This window comes from Populus euphratica, unplaced genomic scaffold (genome assembly GCF_000495115.2).
Source record: "Populus euphratica unplaced genomic scaffold, PopEup_1.0 scaffold49.1, whole genome shotgun sequence".
Classification (NCBI taxonomy): domain Eukaryota; kingdom Viridiplantae; phylum Streptophyta; class Magnoliopsida; order Malpighiales; family Salicaceae; genus Populus; species Populus euphratica.
The window spans coordinates 1,048,360-1,069,217 of NW_011499875.1; the positions used below are offsets into that span (position 1 = coordinate 1,048,360).

Here is a 20,858-nt window from a genome sequence, read left to right on the forward strand (position 1 = left end):
TGTTGTCGGGCTGCCTCTCTGGAAAGAATTCTTGAGTGCCTAAGATTCCCGAGCATTACCAGCTCTCGTGAAGAAACAGCAATCTTTTCTGTTTTCCTGAGAAGAGGAGGAACAACATATGACCATTGCGGCCCACCTGTTTCTGAATAAAATCAAAACATAAACAGCGAAACCGTTGTGATTTGTGTCAGGTATCCTTTTCCATTCACAACAAAAATGGCTACATGCTATTGTCAATAATGTTGCAAATGCTGGGCTACAAAAGGAGCAGAACGACCCTAACAGACCACATGGAAACTTGGTTCGTATCAAAACAGCTTCCCAACCACTGAACATATGACCCTAGTGCTTGCCATTAACGTGAACAAGACAGCAGTAACAAAGCCCCGTGGAAGCCCTATGCTATCTTTCAAGAATGGGAAAGCACGTAAGCCAATAAAGTTCGCACTTTGCAGTGACAGCCACATGCATGCATACTGCCAGTGGCATGGCCACTAGGAAATCACCCCATATACAAGGCATAAATAGCATACCCCACTGTTCATCTATCCCCAGCTTGCTTTTCTAAGACGAGCTTGCACCGTGCAACATTATCAGCACTAGGGGGGTGGAAACAGCTCAAGTTTTCTCATCTCTGTTTCAGTGCATGCTAACCCTTTCAATTTAAACGCGGTTTAATGGTGTGTCAATCCTGTAACAATGGCAATGTACTGAATAGCGTGACGGTATGAGCTAAATAAACATGAAATGAAGCAGGCATGATCGCACATAAAGAGAAAACAGGTATTTCTCTGCATTTATTCAGGTAGTCCATTGCTACAAAAAGAATAAAGAACCTGCGGAAGCAGCAGACTGATTTTAAATGAAGGAGCAGTGGAATACCCACTATTTCCTTGCAAGAATTAATCTGACTGTTAAAAAATTTTTACAAAGTTACTAATCAAATTTCTACTTTCAGCTAGCAGGAAGGTTCTCCTGCCAAATGACGGAAAAACACCCCGGCATGAGAACCTGAAGAATCACCATCCGTGCAAAGCGCCCCAATTCGAGGCCTGCACAAAGAATAAAAGTATGTCCTAGAGTTGGTTAATCTTTGCCGCTGCTCCCAGAATCAATCTTTCGATATTTCGTGTGGTTAGAACCCCATTAGAGAAGAAAAGGTTAGCAAAGTCATGCTCTAGATGATACTCCCGAGGCAGGCCAGCTAGTTTTCTCGTCAATTATGTGATCCAAAAGTCAATCTAACCTGCTCTCTGAACCTAGATATGACGGGCCCCTGACTTTAAGACGCTTTGGCCCAATCTCTATAGGAGGTGGTTCCCTCATAGTCTTTCCCAGTTCATGCTGGAAGCGGTCCAATCTGTGGTGTTCTCGTTGTCTACCCATTTCTTCCTTGGAGGTCAACTTCTTGAACTTAATCGAGAATGGAATAGTACTTCCCCTGGCAACCCTGTCCTTTGAAGCACTCTTTGGTGGTGCTTTATAATCTAAAGTTGAAGAAGTGGAACCATGATTTGATTCATCAGCTCTGCAGTATTCTGATGATGTCGTTTGCCCATATCTTCCTTCATGTTGGAGCTTCTTCAGTCTTTTAAGCCCCTGTATCAGTGACCAAATATGAGCATGAAAAATGTTGGTACAAAAGTTCAGGAAAACTAATTTTCAGCACAACTACTTCAAAGTTCATCCTTTAACATTATGGTAGTCAAATGAGTGCAAGTACGGACACTACAGCATGCATTATAAATAACTTGCCATATAATTCAAATTAAACTAATATCACTACTATGAGAAACTAATTAGAGACAAATTTCATTAAGACGCCAGAAAATTACATCTGGGAAAGATAATGCTTTAATTCAAACACTCTTTGCATTTTACTGGTAGAGTACATTGAAAAATTGGGGAAACACAGAATGCAAAAGGACAAAAAATGGTAAGATTCAAAGATTCAGCACCTGAGAATCCTTAAAACACAATCAAATAAGACAAGAACCATATATAACATATAAATCATTGAAAAGCAGGACTTGAAAGAAATTTACAAAATTAAGTGACCAAAATAGAGTCCAGGTAGCAATATACAACTATACCTGGTGTTCAGAGTACTTTGAAGATGCAGTATCATTCACAACTCTTTTTTCAACTTTCAGAGAAGACCGGCGCTTAACCCTAAAAATCTCCGAGTCAGAATCATCACTTTGTTCATCAACACTAGATTTAACCTCTAACCCACGAGGATTACTTTTCTGGATTCTCAAGAATTCATCATCATGTGATAGAGAGGATACTGAGTACTCATGCTTGCTCAATCCTTCCTCAAATAACCTTTCCGGATCAAGTTTTCTTGCATTAAAGTCAGCCTGCACCTTTACCCGCCAAAGATGGAAATAAAATCCATTAACCATAATGTTAAAAACAACTTATTTTTCAACATTTGTCTAGAGTAGGAATAAGAAAGGAATCATACGTTGTCAGATGCAGAAAAGCTTTCAACTGGATCTACAAAAGAACAGAGAGTGGATGCAGCACAGGAAATGGAAGCTTCAGAGTATTCAGGTCTAAAACTTTCAATGCCATACTTGTTTGTGGATTTGTTAAACTCTTGTGAACATTCCCAGGTTATCGCAGGAGTCTCGGCATTGAACTCAAAGCTTATATCACAATAAGGAAAATACCCATCCTCGGGAACATGATGAAACTTAACTGATAACGGATAAGAATACAAATCATCACCAGTGTTTGTTTGCCGTCTAATCTCCTCTAATATTCCATCTTCCTTCTCAAATTTCTTAGCTACAGCTTCCATATTAGAAATATCCTCCCTCAAAAACAGTGTATGATTTCTCCCACATGAAAAGTCAAGTGAACTGAAATCTGGACAGTGCAACCAGCACAATTATAAAGTGAATATAAGACAATTGAAAATGACTAATCATAGAAAGAAGAGATATTTTGCATGTTGTTCGTGGAAGATATGGAGCAAATCATACCATGTCTAAGGCACACAGGATGCAAGCCACAGCTGCAGTTAAGGAATGAAACATAGCAATCCAGTTTACATAAGGTGCATAAGATTGTCCCATTGCTATTTGGCAAAAGGCCATTGCATGCTCTTGATTTCATTATAGACCAGCGAGCACAGTGGTGGAATCGCATCAGCTTCACAAAAGAAGCCTTAATCCAATTATGGGAAACCAAGTCTGCAGAGGAATAATCTGAATCTTCAAGTTCTAGACTTGTATAAAGAAGCATTGCTTCTTTGCACAGAAGTTCTTCATGAGGAAGTAGAGGCACCCTGTTGAGTAGTGCATAGCGCCAGCTAGCTACAGCCCCCAAAGGAAACCAGTCACCAATTGCGAAGTTCACAGCCTCACCACAGTTGAAACCTACAAATAGACGAGGATTACTATCGCTATACTGTAACAAATATCCCAAAATCCAGTTAAGATGGGTAAGTCAAAAAAAATTCAAAACTATTATCATCTCAGCTGAAAGAAACAATTTCTTACCATGGCTGAATCCTGCATGATAAGCTCTCGGGAAAGTGATTATAAACTCCCCAGGCTTTTGCACAGCCTTGTACACAGGGACATCATGTTCTAACAATATATTTGGTGGAAACAGAGTTGTTTTCCCCAAAAGTACATCGAAAGCTCCATCCTCCCCATCAGCTGATAGAATATCATGGCTATACACATGTTCTCTAACCACTTTTTCAAATTTTAAAGCTGCATGACCAGGAATTCCATACCAAGTTTTTGATGCTCCGCAATGATGGTAATTAATGCTGCCAGTAAGGTAATTAAATTGACAATTAAATCAATGTTAACAAAAAAAATTTACTAAGCAATACAAAGCAAAGGATACAAAAGAATACATATATGAATCATACCTGTACAAATAATGATCTTCAACATGCCAAGCAAACACGCTAAACAGCATTCCAATGTAAAGCATCGGATCAGTTACCCCCTGAAATAAGCGCGCAATCTAAGTCAACAAGAGACATCAAGTACACTAGCAAATATGACAAGAAATGTATTGACTAATTACCGGAATAGCTGTTCCCAGAAGGCGCAAAATGGACTTCGGCAGCCGGGAAAGATTCTGAAATCACATAGATAAAGTATAACAATTGGTGGCTGTCCGTGCAATACAAGAAACAGATACAAAAGACATTATTCATAAATTTCAGTAACCAATGAGCTACTTTTTTTTTTCCCAACAAGCAACTCTTTATCCACAGCAGTAGAATAATAATAAAATATAAGGGACGAAGAGATTTTAGGCAGGATGCTAAAGGGGATTATTTTTTTAGCTATTTGATGAATGGCATAAGATTAAAGGGGGTATACACAACCCTGTTTTGAAATATTTTTCGCTTAACTTGGGAAGGAAAAATTTATATTCAATCTACTATACACTACCCTGTTCCTAATGGAACAGGATTTCTCCATTCTAAAACAAAACAATCTTATCTTGGCAACAAACATGTGTCAGGCTATTAGCAGATCTCACGTATGGTTCCCACTTTTCAACCCAGGAAGCTCAGGAAAACCAAATTGCCAGAATTCTGGCGCACCCTTCCCAAGATAAAGACTCTGTTCTTTGCCACACTGATTTCTGCTAAGAATAGTGTGGATTTCTCGAGCTGCACACTCATGTGAAAAAAATTCTCATAATGTGATTTGTGATATCCAGTTGGATTGATTTTAGCCATTAGATCATGATATTACACATTTTACCACCCAACCCCTCCCTGGATGCTTTGCAAATTCTCCTGGTTCTTTTTGTCTTTGTTTTGCACATCTAACCACCTCCAACTCCAGCACTTGAAATAATTTTTTTTTTCCTTGGGTAAAATTAAGCGGATGTTATCCATCAGAATAAAGAACAGGAAATCATAAATGCAAAAGCAAAATCAACACCTTCAGATTCCACTTGCTATTTCCAAGCGGGTCCCTAGGAGACGATGAAAAGGCACTGCCATCAACATCGCATGCATATTCAACCGATTCTGTCTTTCCACACGCAATTTCATGCCAAAATTCTTTTTCCATGTACGTCGTAGGAAGACAACTGGCACTACAATATCTACGGGCAAAAACCTTGTTCGCCATTTTCTCGAAACCACGAAATGTATAATTTCTGAAAATCACCATTCATATTTAAAACCCGAGAAAACATTCAAGTAAGAACTTGTATCTCTTTGAAGAAATAAAACTAACCTTCCACTCATAAAAAATGTGACTCGGTCACTACTATCCCACTCAGCAAGACGAAGAGGTTGTACTCTAGTTGTAAACTTGAATCCTGCTTTCTCTTTCATTAATACAACCCCAGCAGGAACAGATGCACTCACAGGAGAAATAATCTTGCATATACCTGAAAATTCAGAAGAGGAATAATAACAAGAAGATGCAAATTGCATTAATTTGATTGATGAAAACATGGCAGCAGAAACTTGTAATTGGCAATAAGAAAGCAAGAGAACTCCCTCAGTCTTGCAGTTTCCACAAATGTTACTTGAAGGAAGATCGTATTATGAGAAAAACAAAGAATGTTTCCCAATGAGACTGAGACAATACTGATAAAGAATAATAAGGATGTCTATTACACTACATAATATGCTTTTACATGAAGCAGGGAATGCGTGAATTAGACATGCCCAGGTTCTCATTCTTGTGGCTCAATGTTGAGAATTAAATGTTCTCCAATTTTAAAGAAACAGAAATACTCCAATCCATGCAGTACCTTAAGTAAAACCAAGAAGATTGTATAACCAATAAAGACGCCAAAAGAGATTATTAGACAGCAATGTCTGCTTGCTTTTAGCATAGACATATACAGGCTTAGTACAGAGTAGATATGCCATCCAAAAACAAAAGTAGGACTTTAAGATTTTTACATGAACCCTAATTTAAGGAGGTGACTTCCATGTGATTTACAGTAGCTGATAGACCAGCAAGATTGAGTCATCAAGATTACAAACAAGGTTTAAAGAAATTGTTATAGGAGACCCTGTTTCAAGACTACATTACCTCTTAGCAAAACAATGTTTAGAAATAACTTTTATAAGATAAATTAGACCAATTTAAGACAAAAACTGGAAGAATTTTACGCTCCCTACATGTTCAATTTTCATGTTATTAAATACAATCAACTTCATAAGAAAAAATAAACCTGAGCTGATCCATTACCATATCTTGAAGCTTCTGGAGCTATTTTCTGCAAGTACACCAAGGGATCCTCAAACTCTTCCTTTGTCGGACAATAGACTGGGCATTCTGGGATTTTTTCAGTCCATTCTAAATCACTAGTGTCAAACTTTTCCACTTTCCGCTTTGAAAACACATCCTTCCCACTTGAAGCACCAGCAGACCTAGAGAATGATTCCATGTTACCATTTATCCTAACACCACACGATGCTGAAGCCCTTAAAGCATCTCCTCCGCTTCTACTCATCATACTGGGAATACTTGCAGTTTCTGTGACACTTTCTAATTTCATTTTTTGAAGCCTTTTGCGCTTCAAATATTCTAGCCCATTCCGAGCTTCTTTGGACAAGCATACCCTTCCTTCCACCTTCAAAACAAAAGGCAGTACAATAGAATCCGATCAACATAAGGATAAAAAACGAAAAGAAATTGCATGATAAATAATGCACTTGCAACCTTATATTTAGATATCAAAGCATCAACACCAGGTGCAGCATGTATTTTGATAGAAGATATAAGAAAATATAAAACTCTAATTCAAGAACGCAACCAGCATGAAACACAAATTCATCAAGCATTTTCAGTTTCACAGACACGAAACTAACCATCTGCATTGTTTATTTCAACTGATAATGAGTTCAGCTACAAAAAAATTTACGTTCAATACAATCCAGAATGGGCTACAGCAAGTCAACACTCAATGCATGATTCAAGAAATCATGTCAAAGTTCAGAAATGAACGACCAAATTATCAAATAAAAAGACAACAAAAAAAAATTCACCTAAAGTGAAAACTGTAGAAAGTCGCCAGCAGGAAATTACTCATGTTAATTGTATAGCCCAAAGAAATTTCAATACTGCCCACTTCTTTCCACCCCAAAGAATGTAATACAGAGTCAACCATTTGTGGTCATATCAATTTATCACCACAATCAAAGCCAAAAATGAGAGTATCCAAAGGACCCATGTTGAATTGAGAGTCAAAAATTCAATAAATCCAAGGAATATTTCAAACTAATAAAAGTACAAATTGAACCAACTACGTCTATGACCATATCAACTCTTTACGGTCGTTTTTTCAATTCTATAACTCTTTTTATCTATCCACGGAACTTCTAAGCATGGTCAAAGCTACCGTTCAGCAAATACACGCGTACACACTTCATTCACAATTTTTACAGGCACATGAAAAATAAGAGAATTAATAAAAAAAAAATGGAAGCATAATCTTGTCATATTTGCGTGCAGCTTGTTAGCCGGCTAAAATTAAATTGAAATCCGAAAAATAAATTACAAAACTCATTTAGAAAAAAAAGAAACATAGTTAAACATCTTCACAAAATAAAAATAAAAATTAACCTTTGAAGCGTAACAGAAATGCAACAAAAACAGAGGTTGGAAGAATCAAAAAACTATAAAAACACGGTTTAATAAATCAAAATGAAGCTTAAAAAAATACTTAAATTTCCAAAAAATACAATCCAGAAATCAAAATCACCATTGCATGGTAGAACAATGTGAAAGATCTGTCCAATAGAAACTGGAATAAATTAACTCCATAACTATTGAACAAAGCGTTATAAGCATCAACAGATAAATTTAAAAGATGGAAGAAATTTTTAAATTAGCAAAGAGAAACCACACACCATTTCATTCCGTGGACGGTCACTATAGGCCTCCGTTTTAATCAAATTGTAGCCAACAAAAACAAACTGAAATCAACAAAGTACACGAATTCCAAACCCTAGATCAAGATCTTCTTCAACAAAACAATTAATCACAACCAAGCACGCCACATTCTCTCAAAACGCGCCAAGAACGAACAAACAGAGCCAATCTCAGAAGATCCGGAAAAAGTAGTTGTCAAAAACGGAGACAGAAACACGAAACCAAAGAAATCAGTGAATTCGAATTCTCGGGTTTTCCGGCAATATACGGAGGCTATACGCCGGAGAGATGGCGGTTTCCGGCGAGGAACGGAAGTTTAACGGTGGAAGGTGGAGAGAGAAAAGAAAAGACAGTGAGTGAAAAGAAAAGGAAGAGAGGAAGAGAGAGAAAGTTAAAAGAAGGGAATGGCTTAGAAAACCGGGAAAAGGCCTTAAAGAAGATAACTTGTATTTTTATAGTGAAAAAAACAAAATTTATTAGTACTACTTTTCAGTTTTTTTTAAATTAGAAAAAAAAAATGGAATTGAGTGAAGAAAGAGAGAGGAGGATGGAGGAAAGTGGTGGTAGTTGTTAGGTGGTTCAACCAAACGCCTTGCCGGCCAAAACGCGTTTTTTTTCGCTTGTCACTGTTTTTTGAGCGGCCAGGCAGTGCTTTTGAATTTTGTTTTATTTTTTTTTATTTTAAATTATTCTTTTAATATTTTTAGATTATTCAATGTATTAATATTAAAAATAAATATTATTTTGATATTATTAATATTAAAAATAAATGTTATTTTGATATATTTTTAAACAAAAAATACTTCTAAAAGCAACTTTAATAATAAGGCTCCAATTTTTTTCCATTTTATTTCTTTTAAAGCTTTCCATTCTAGATACTTTTACTATTTTACCCCCTTTTACAACCTTAATAGTAAAAATATGGTGAAGATGTGAACTTTTTTCATGATTTAACTTAAAATACAATATCTATCTCAATAATTGATTAGAAAATATATTTTTTTGTTGGAGGTATTATTGCTATATTAGTCCACTTGAGTCTATATTGATATGTAAAAGGATTAAAAACATTATATAACATTTGGTCCGCGTGATAAAAACAGTTTGTACATGTCACAAATATATGTAATAAAAATACCACGTATATGTCATTTTCATGCATTGTTTAGATAGTAATATTGATGTTAAGTTTTTTTAAAAAAAGAAACTGCTTTATAAACAAAATCTAGCATTAAGTTTACTAGGTTCGTTGCAAGGTCTATTTAATAAATATTTTTAATAAAAAAAATTATTTAGAATAATTTTACATGCTATATAACCTATACAAAATCATCTCATTGAAAATAACAATATTTGATTTATATATAAATTTTTTTATTATAATTTATTCTGCATTGAGAATATATATATATATGTGTGTGTGTGTGTAAAAGGTAATCAGTTTTAATAGAGAATTGTCAAAAATAATTAGATCCTTGATAAATTATTTGGTAAGGGTAGTCTTAAATAATTTTGAGATCGAATTTAATTTATTTATTTTAGATTTTCATTCATGTTTTCATAAATAAATGTTGTTCATGTGGTCCAAAATGCAAATTAAAAATTAAATATAATTAGTGGAGGAACTCAATTCAAATCAAAATTTGCTCAAAGGAACGAATTACACTGATGAATATTTTCCATGTATTTCAAGGGAGAGAGCATGTGAAGGCGATGCTTATGCGAGGCTATTTGAGACAATTCGCTCGACGGTGCTACCGAAGAGTTTGTGGTAGGTATTCTGGTCAGAGACAAGAAAGTGGCTGGAAAGACGTAATTCTCACGTGTAGAAATGTACAGGGACGATTCGTGTACAATGAGAAAATCGAACGGTTCATCTAAACGAACCACGTAACCTGAACGGTGAAAATAGGTGACAGCAATACAGGATGTGAAATAAAGCCGTTCGTACTTTTTTCCTTCGGGCGGCCGACTTTGCGAAGAATCATTATCACCTACCTTCTAAGTTTGTTGGACTACTTTTCACATGACAGTTATGTCCTTGCTCTTGTTCGTGCTTTTGACGAAAACACCAGGGACACGGTCGTCCTTCACTCTGGATTCCGTCAACCTAGTGGAACTAACCCGGAGCCCAACCAGTCGTGCCTCAGGGGGGAAAAGACATGAGCTCGACGCGTGGAGATATCCTTGTACAGTGATGTACACGTGGCGGTAAACGGGAGCGCAGTTTTAAGCGTCTTGTGTGCTACCGAGGGTGGTATTGCCAGGAGAAAATTAGCTGGCGGTTACAGCAGGTTTCACGGACCCATAAATCACCGGTCCCAGCTTTTAAGTCTTAGCTCTCTCTCTCTCTCTCTCTCTCTCTCTCTCTCTCTCTCTCTCTCTCTCTCTCTCTGCATCACGAGAAGTAGTATTGTTTAAGTCGCAAAAATTAGAAAATACTTGTCCAGAAAATTTAGCAAAGCCGTAGCGGATAAGGTAAAGTTGTTATTTCTTGTGGTATTAGAATTAAAACTGTAAATTAAAAAAAGGGGGGAAATTGATGCCCGTCAGTACATCACTGTTCATTCCCGCACGTCAAGCTGTTCATCTCACCACTCGTGTTTATTTTTGTCTTGCTTGAATATTTTAAATTCAGTTATTGAGTTTTGTTTTTTTCAGTGTAATCCTTGCAAATTATGTTATTATAGTTTAATACGTTGAGATTTATTTCCTATTTATATATTCTTGCATATTTGACTGTCATAAAATATTCTGTTATTAAATTAAAGTGAATTTACTAGCTTCTATTGTTAAATTAAAATTATCCTGCAGAATAACATTTTAGGTTATTATTAAGTAAAAATTGAAAAAACAATGAAAAAAAACATAGCTGATTTTTAAAAATACTTAAAAAACTTCAATTTATCCTTCAAGTTTGACACTATACATTTATTTAATCCTTGTTATTTGAGTTTTTATATTTCAATATGAAACATTACTTTTTTTACATTTTAATTCTTAAACACTAAACCTGAAATATAAAGTCATAAAAAGTAATAGAGAAAAAAACATTTGGTTAATTTCTAACTAAAAAAAATCAAACTTAATGTTATTGAATTTATCATAAAAAATAGAGCTTAAAGAAGATGGTTTCGTTCTTCAAATATGCTAAAAAAAATAGAATCTATAAAATTTACTTTAATTCAATTTGATTTTAAATTTTGTAACTGATTAAAGAATGTTTCAAGGTTAAAATTATTTTAATGAGGTTTTTATAAAAATTTTAGGTTAAAAGTAATTAAAAGATGGGAATAAAAATTCAAACCTCAATTTTCAAATACTATAAATGATCAAAAAAATGTCATAGGAGACATGTCCTTTGCCAAGACGGGCTATGTAGAGTTCATTAAGAGAAAAAAAAAAAAAAAAAAAAAAAACGTTGTCACCCGCTCTCTTTTTAAAAAGAAAATAAATTAGGCATGTCTAGGCTTTTTAATTTCTGGATGAGCACACGACTTGACCTTTTTTAAAAAAGAAAAATTAATTACTCTCGATTTAAATTTTAATTAATATCCCCTCTTTTATTTTTTTAATTTTTTAATTTAAAATTTTTTAATAGTTGTTAATCTTTTGAATTGTTTTTAATTTTATGATACTTCAAAAAAGTTTTTGTAATTCATTTTTAAAATCATTTGCATGTAATGACTGAAATTAACATCTTAGATAAATAAAAGAAAATGTTCAAAATATAAAATATATCCAAAGTGAAATATTTGCATTTATATATTTTTTTTTCCTTGCTGGGAATATTAGTTTCTCATTAGCATTCAAAACTATTTTTTTAATTTATCAGTTTTTATATTTTTTTTAATTCATTTTATTAAGTATAAATATTATGTTTTCTTTCCCAGGTAAAAATAATTATTATGATATAAAATATATATTCATAACACCGACATTTTCTTTTAAATTAAAACATAGCTTGAAATTATATTGGCATAAGATCCAATAATTACCCAATACTCTAAAAAAACCGGTTTTATTACTCATACGAATACTTAACATATATTTTAATCATTTTCTATCAATTCAACGCCTTGGCTTCAACGCCTGAAGCACTCGGGTTCGAATCTGCGCGTTAGCAATATTTCTTTTCAAGATCAAGATGAAATCTTATATGTATTTTTTTTTTCAAAAAAATAAATAATCACTTGCCCCTTAATTGTTTTTTTTTAAAAAAACAGTTGGACCAAGCGATGGGCCTTTCCCTTTCATGTCCTTTTCTTTTTCTGCACTCCAAAAAAAAAAATTATTTGCTTTTTATTTTTTTACATGATTCTAAAAACTATCATAGTTTTTTATTTAAATTCTACTAATTTATCTGATAATTATTATTTATCTAGTTTAAAAATAATAATTTATGAAAATTTAATCCATATCTTTTTTTTATCCTTCAAATTTCTAGATATATTTTTAACATAATTTTATCATATCTTTAATATTTTAATCACATATAAAACATGAGCATACTATTTTGATATTTTAAAAAAATATTCTGACAATTATAAAATATTTATTTTTTAATAAAAATAATAATTCAAGCAATAAACCTCACTCATATCTTTTTTTTATCCTTCAAATTTTTAGATACATTTTTAACATGATTTTATCATATATTTAATATTTTAATCATATATAAAACATGAGTATACTATTTTGATATTTTAAAAAAATATCCTGATAATTATAAAATATTTATTTTTTAAGAAAAATAATAATTCAAGCAATAAACCTCACACTCACCAAGATAAAAAAAAACAATACATTAATAAAAAAATATTTTGATTGCAAAAAAAAAAATCAGGCTGAATGGATTTAATAATAAATTCAAAAAATTCACTTTACATGTGTATTTGATTTTGTAAATTTATCACCTTGGAACGTATAGCTCGGCAATACAAATTAGTTATCTCTGCATGAGATCGGCGTGTTGGGATTCTTTTTATCAAGCGAGGGTTTTGTCCAATGATTAATTTACGAAGCCTTGAATAGTTTTAGAACTCAGTCAACGTTTTACACTAGTTAGTCGTTTGACTTGATCCGTGCGAGGAAGAACAAAGCTTGACGGAACGAAAAGAATTATAGAAAATTCAAGCTCTATTTTTCATTTTTGTCAACCCAAAAAAGAAACGAAAAGAAAACAATTAAGCAGCGCTTGGTGGTATTAGTAGGCCTAATAAAATAATATAAATAATATTTTAAATTTTTATTTCATAATTTAAATTATTAAATTTAAATAATTTTTTAATATAACAATAACCAAGTGATAACAGTTTAAATTTAATATTTTTATTTATTTAATAAAGATAAACAGTGTTCTTGACGTGGTGACAAAAGAGCTCTTTTTTAATTATTTCAAGAACTACGACCCTCGTAGTGGAATCAAATAGCAATGGTCCAACCACCGCATGGAGGCTTCCCTGCTTTGCTTGTACGTTTTGGTGTGGATGGAGCCAGCAACTCGCTCTCTGGGGCTGACGCTTGTCCATCTGAGGGCATTTCGGTAGTTTTATCATAGAAGTTTCAGTTAAAGAGACGAGAGAGGGGAAGCCACGAGATTCTGTTTCTCGAATGTTCTCGTATTGACAAAAATGCCCACGCGAACAATACGTTATCACCTCACTTTCCGTTTCTGGTATACGTACGTCTGGAGCTCAGTTTTTTTATCTTTTCACATCACCCAACCTGGAATATAATCCTTGACGTCTACATCAGGTGCAAAAATGTTAAAAAAAAGTAATAAATAAATAAATAAAGGCAAGACATGTGCAAGGCAAAGGCTGATACGCCGAGCTTTATCCAGTGTGGTGGTATTCTGGTGAGACTTTCTTGTACACATAAAAAAAATTGACTGCAGACTCGGTTTACGAGGAACGTCACTGGTTGAATTTCCTTTCTGAAACTATTCTACGAAGTTCGAACCAAGTTTTGAAAATCAAAATTCTCATGATTTTTAAAATCTCGAAGGGACGGACATTCACGGAACCAATGTGATAATATTCTCACTTGCAGAACTGAAGAGAGGCAGGGTTGGTTGAGCTGTAGATTGGGTAGGGTGATCAAGGCTTGACAGGAATTCTTGTTTATCTCGCATTGCTTGTTTCGTTACCAGTTGGTTGGCAATTACGAGAGTTAGTTAAGAAAACGTTACTTGTGTTATAAAAAACAGTTAATAATGGTGGAAAATAATAAAATTAAGACTCGGATGAGCATATTCAACATCTACAAGACAGGACAGATGAGCATGAGAAAAGGCTGGATCAAATCAACTCACAGATACAGGCTACATAGGTTATTCTTAAGACAAACACAGGGGTCGATAATTAAGCTGACGGAGCTAACACACTTCATGGGGGGTTAATTCCCAATCAAGTGACGAATCAATCAATATATGAGGTGATGGCATCGAAAATTAAGTAGAAAGAGTAGGGCACAATGCAACACTGCCGAAGGTGGAACCGCCAGATTTTTATGAAGAGTCTAGTGGTAGCTGTTCGTGTTTAAGGTTGTGGTAACAATAATAATTTAAAATATTTTTTATTTAGAAATATATTAAAATAATTTATTTTATTTTTAAAAAAAGTATATTAAAAAAATTTAAAACCATAAAAAATTAACAAAAAAAATTAAATTTGAAAGAATATAATTTCCATCACATTTCCACATTTCCAGATTATCTTTTACAGAAATAACTCTTAATCATTGAAAAGGTGTGATTGCCTTGCATGTGATGTCACAGTGCCTTCTTCTAATTCTAATAATGTAACATATAAAAATTTAATATTAATGTGTTTCTTTTACTAGGAGTGTTATCGAACTTTTATTTTATTGAAAAAAATAAATTATGATTGGGAATTCTTTTTGTTTAATTTTGTGTTTTTAAACTGATTTGATGGTATTTTAGATTGGAATTTTAGTTTATTAAGATTTTAAGTATGTTTATTTGATATCTTTATATTGAAATGGGTTAATAAATAGTTTATTGGATAAAAAGTTTGATCTTCCAATCATCTCTCCAATGAATTCAAATAAGCAACGCGTTCGTTTATTTTAATTTAAAAAATTAATAAGGTATAAATAAAAAAAAATGTTGTTTTTTTTATAAGGTTAGACATGTGGGCATGTCATTGGCCTATGCACTTTTTTATGGTCTTTTTTCCAATACTCTTTTTATTTTTTATTGAAATGAATTATAAAAAAATGTTTGAGATAGTATTTAATTTATTATTCAATTTTTCTATGGTTCTTTAATCTTTTTTTAATTGGTATGCATCTAATATGCAAAAATAATAAATTCTCGTAAATATCTAATGAAAATAAAATTTCTATTCTTTATTTTTTTTATAGACTCTTAACGTTATTTTATGATGTTTATTATTTTTTCTTTGATCTCATATAAAATATTATGATAAGTTTTTATTTAAACATAATGCTTATAAAAATAAATGCTTTCATTAAAGTAACAAGCAAAGAGAGCAACGAGATGAAGTTTAAATTGAATAAATAAATCTCCCCTCAATGATCTCTTTTTATAATTAGTTATTTCAATAAAAATATATTTAAAAAGGTAAAGTTATTAAAATTATTAAAATCGGCAAGGTCATGACATGATACACATGCATGTTGATTAAGATTTTAATCTATCTAAAATATTTTTGTTTTAATGTTTTTTTATGTAAAAAATTAAATCAATATCTCAATAAAAAGTCATTTTAAAAAAAAAAAACTCCATGCCCAGATTTTGGCTAGAATAGCCATCTCACTATGTGCCTATCACATGCTTTTTTAACGAATTGTTAAATGTCGATCATGATAGGGTTGATTGATTAAAATCTAAATAGGTGGCCAACTCAATTCGAGCAACCAGCAAGTGATAGATGACATATAGTTTGGAGAGAATTTACTCCATCAAAGAAAAGGAAACACATTTCTCATTCTCTATGACATATAGTTCTAAAAATAATTAATCTTGTCTGCATACTGGTTGTATTTTAAAAAAGCCATTCTAGAATAATTTTACAAACATTATTAAATTGACGAGCAGGTATCTTATAGATGATATATGGTGGATCAATACTATTCCAAGACAAAATTAGATTCTAATTGCCAAGAATATATATACAAGATTTCTAACTCTGCCCTAGCTTGTTTTGTTATGGTACTCGATGACATTTAATTTATTTCTTGAAATTCCTTTTAATTAAAGATCCAATCCGGCAAATCCCACTTGAATTGATTTCCGAATCCAAAACCATCTCTTCTATGCAAAGAAAGAAAAGTCTTGCTTGGAAAGATTTAGGCAAAATTGCCGTCCTCGAATACAATCATGACATTGATCGCTCTCCCTCCTTGTGTCTCATTCTCTATGACCGGTTGTTTAAGGAATATTATTCGAGCACCATTTGGCCACAACATAAACAAATGCAGGGTTGGAGACCCACACAACTCGTGTTTTATCCAATTAGCACCGAGTCTCCAACAGCATCAGCATCACTCTTGATAATGTCTTCTTTCTTTTCTTCAACTTGGTTCCAAAGTAGGTATGTTGTAGATAAATATGCACCACCTTTTCTTAGCTTAAACCAATCCTCGTCCAATAAATTAATGTGGACAAAAGCGGACCGACCCCTACAATATAAAAAACCTATTAGGAGGCTAAATTAATTGATAAAGGTAGGTGATCCAAAACATATTAATTACATCAATGAGGGGTTAGTGAAGTCTTAATCAGCAAAATGCATCGTGCCTCTAGACACAGACAAGGCCATACGGGACGCAAGGTAGGATGACGATATATCTGTGTGGATCGAGGACACCAGGATCCCGTGGGGAAAGAACTCTAGATTGTAAAAAGAGCCTCAGAGGTTGTGTTAAAAAGGTGAAAACGAGACGTTGGAATCGGACATGTCTTGCCCTAGCTAGTTGATAGAAGACACTTCCTAGCTATATATTGTGGAGGTGTTTCTTTCTGGGGTTACATTAATATTTTTAGCTAAGCCTGATCAGGTGTGAAAAGGCTGGGTTGGTTGTCATCTGGCTTCCAAATTGGCACAAATTAAGTGTGAACCAAATTAATCTAGCTCGAACCCGTTTGCAAGATGATCGGTCTTGCTTGGCTAATTTAGCTTTAGCAGCACATGTCTAGTTTTCAATATGTGTAGCAGAGGGAATGCTTCAAAGCAATGATGATGGCTCCGCACAGTGTATCAAAAATACGATAAATGATCTCTTTTCGCCGCTTTTGATCCATAACATGTAGGCATATATATAATTTCGTAATTGTTGTGGGGATGCCCATATATTACAAGTCATAAGGCAGGGGACAGCAGGCCAAAGAACCACAATCAAGTACATTTTCACTAACAAGATTAATCCCTTTGGTCGTCTATAAATAAGATCGAGGAATTTGATGTTAGAATCAAGTATGCCCCAAAAGTTAAACTATATATTTAACTTGACAACAGGGATATTATTGAAGCCTGTTATCACCTACCCCCCTGGCTAGCTAGTGTGTATTAAAAAATCAGCTTCAATTATGATCATCGCTGAGAAAGTTTGTGTGCTAACGCTAGTTAATTAATTATTATTATAGTATAAATTAAAAGGGAAGCAGATTTTGTTGTTGATATGTTCACAAAACACCTTTTATTTTAATAATTTTTTAATGAATTTTATGACATAAGATTATGAATTTAATAAATTAACTTAAAGTAAAAAAATTATTTTTTTTAATTTTATTTTTTAACATTTGATTGATTTGAAAATAGACATAGTATTTTTTTCTTTCATAAAGCTATCCCGGTATTATTACTTAAATCATGGGTGAAAATAGGCATAATATTTTTTTCTTTCATAAATTTATCCCGGTATTATTACTTAAATCATGGGTTTGATGAGTTAACTCAGGTTAATTCATGTTATTTTTTTATTTTTTTTAATTTCATTCTTTAATAGTGATATGATTTATCCAAATTTGTAAGTTAACTTAGGTTTTTTTGTTATTTTTCAATTTAGTTTTATTCTTCAGTTTTATCATTTAATATTTGATTGATCTGGAATTAAGTTTTTTTTTTCTATGATGTTATCCCGGTCTTATTACCTGGGTCGCAAGTTTAGTTAGTTAACTCAGGTTAACTTAGGTTTTTTAATTGATATTTTTTTTTAATTTCCCAGGTTAACTTAAGTTTTTTAATTGATATTTTTTTTTAATTTAATCCTTCAACATTTGATTTATTGAAAATTAAATTTCTTTCTATAGAGTTATCCCTATCACATAGGAGTTGCAATTTTGATTGATTAATTTATTTCAAATTTCTTTCTATAGAGTTATCCCTGTCACATAGGAGTTGCAATTTTGATTGATTAACCCTAGTTGACTCGATTTGTTTTATTTTTTATTTTTTTTAATTTAATTCTTCAACATTAGTTTGATTGGAAATTGAGTTTCATATTTAACTTTGATTTATTTTTTATAGGGTTATCTCGGTCTTGTTATCTAGATTATAGATTTGACATGTTAATTAACACAAATTGACCTGGGTCAATCAAATATATTTTTAACTTGATATTTTTTAAAAAATATATTGTCTTAAATTTTTAATCAAAATATATTTTTAACTATTTTTCAGGTTATTTTTAAATTCATCAAATTAATTGGGTTATTTTGAATCAAATCCATATAATTTTATTTTATTTTTAAAATATATTAATAACACCGATATATTATTTTAAATTTAGAAAATTGATCTGACTCTCAGACAATGATCTAGTAAAACAACTAAAAAAAGATGAGACCAATTTGATTATTTATATGAATAATAAATTGAGTTAATTTTTTTATTTGATAGCATATTAGTTTCGTAACTAAATTGATTAGTGCACGGGTCAGTGGCAGAAGGTCATGGGTTCGTTTCCCATTAGACACACTTTCCAAAATATAAATCGTGTAAGTTCTTGTTGTTTAAGATCACCCATCTCGAGAAGTCGGGATTTGAGTTTTTAAAGTAATATATATATATATATATATATTCAACTTTTTTTTATTTAAAAACATCTAAAAATTAATCTAAGTGAATACATTTTCAATCACAAAACAATCATCGAAATTATCAAAAAAACTCAAATTTAAATCTAATGTAAAAAACCCTTCCATAGAACTTTATTGTGCAAGATAAATTTAATGATGCTAAATTAATTTTTTTCGAGGCTAAAGTATGACTGACCAACTCCTCTTTTTTTTTTTTATTGTTTAACGACCTTATTTTTTGTTTCTCGATATTTAAGGATTAAAACATATTAAAAATAAAATTTAAAATAAAAACATAATATTAAAAAACTATAAGGAACAAGTAATGCATGAACTAAAACTATAATCAAATGGAAGTTTTTCATGTCTTTTGAAAAGTTACCTATGTTTTTTTTTACATATTCTATTTTATAAAATTATTATTCAATTCAGTTTTGGAGTTTTCTTACACGCTCAGCGTGAGCGAGTTTATGCAAAGAAAAGTAAATTACAACACAAAATAACAACATAACTTCAAGGATGAAATTGAAGAGAATCAAAGTCTGATGATTAAAAAGTGATTAAAACACAACATTATTTCTTTAATGATGTCGCCCATAGTTAATCGTGGATGGTGCTTGAAATAGTGAAATAACATGTTGTTTTAATTTTTTAGCTGCAATTTTTTTCTTCGTAATCGAGGCCGAATCTTAAGGAATTAAGAAAAAAATCAACTCGTCTGATCAAAGCAACTTTGCTATTAACAACAGAGAGGAGCTTCACTTTGCATCTCCTCCACATTATCATTATAGAATCAGGAGGAGGGAAGCACAAATTTTATGCATTTTCTCCGAAGCAAGTTGAGGTGAATTTCTTATTGATGTATGGCCAAGTGGGCCTGTGATGTCACAGCATGTGTTTGCACATGGCCTTCATCTTCATCCCTAACTTCCTAGCAATATATATATATATATATATATATATATATATAACGTGCCTTGCATTGATGCTTCTAGCAATTGAATACGTACAGCTGCAATATACCTGCATTGATTCTTCGCAGCCACTCCATTCTTGATGTTTCAAGTGTTGATATGTGATTGGAATATATAAATTCCCCCGAAATGGATCGAGTTCGGGCTCCTGTAATTTCTATCTATTCTTCTTGCACGCATAATTAGATTCTCGATGCCGAAAGGGTTAGGTCTGATGAAAGATGAATGTTTGTTTCGATTTCAACTGTGTATAATTTTAAAGAAATTATGCAAAATTCGTAAATGACTTTTCGATCATTAGAAAAAGACTATGTTATCCCCGTGGACGGCTAAATAATTTTGGATTAAAAAGCAAAATTACCCCGTACAAGGCTAAATAAACATTGAGAACTTATAGTTTTTTTTTTTAAAAAAAATGCCTGCATCGAATATGTCTGGATCCATATTGAAAGTAACTAGCCGACACACGAGGAAAGTTCATGCAGCTAAATATGACCAGGTCACACGCGAAAGCAGCCCTCAAGTTCTACATGAAAAAGGCCACTTCGCCATTGAGAGAGTCAAGAGACGAGAAACAAGCTGTAGTATTTGAAAATTTGACATGAGAATTTGACATGTTCCACGGCGCATGATTCTTCCACTTAAAAGATTTTGGGTCTCTGCACTGGTCAATTATGATTCTTCTCCTTCTACGGCCTATGGGGTAAACTCTGTTAGGTTCGTCCATGGCAATGGCAGAGAAATTACCACGTAGCACAACAAGAGGCAAAAGCAAAGCACAACTTTTCCACTTTCCTTGCTGTGAAATCAAAAACCTCCACCTGTCGCCACCATGTTTTTTCACATCAAACATCAGCGTACAACTGCGAGCCACTCGCCATCCACATCTTGGTGTACTTTTTATATTTATTTATTTATTTATTCTTA

At 32.6% G+C, this 20,858-nt stretch overlaps 1 protein-coding gene across 2 annotated transcripts; it reads right to left on the minus strand.

The window, feature by feature from the left end:
* Positions 1-764: 764 nt before the first annotated feature.
* On the minus strand, positions 765-8,313 carry LOC105128243 (lysine-specific demethylase JMJ706-like). 2 transcript variants are annotated; one of them, XM_011029823.1, is made up of 11 exons: positions 7,868-8,313; positions 6,204-6,588; positions 5,232-5,388; positions 4,932-5,151; positions 4,057-4,110; positions 3,896-3,975; positions 3,513-3,790; positions 2,994-3,389; positions 2,471-2,877; positions 2,094-2,363; positions 765-1,599 (listed from the first exon to the last, which is right to left on the minus strand). In XM_011029823.1, the coding sequence occupies exons 1-11, from the start codon at positions 7,868-7,870 to the stop codon at positions 1,237-1,239; spliced, it is 2,613 nt and encodes an 870-aa protein (XP_011028125.1). In that variant the 5' UTR covers positions 7,871-8,313; the 3' UTR covers positions 765-1,236. The 2 variants fall into 2 exon arrangements, with proteins under 2 accessions (XP_011028125.1, XP_011028124.1); XM_011029822.1 differs by having other exon boundaries at positions 2,094-2,369.
* Positions 8,314-20,858: the final 12,545 nt, after the last annotated feature.

Bases quoted from the DNA above. Each gene is read 5' to 3' on its own strand.
- LOC105128243 (XM_011029822.1), bottom strand. The intron at 3,390-3,512 runs GTAAGAAATTGT...GTCTATTTGTAG, and splicing joins TCATGCAGGATTCAGCCATG to GTTTCAACTGTGGTGAGGCT. The intron at 2,370-2,470 runs GTATGATTCCTT...TGGCGGGTAAAG, and splicing joins GCTTTTCTGCATCTGACAAC to GTGCAGGCTGACTTTAATGC.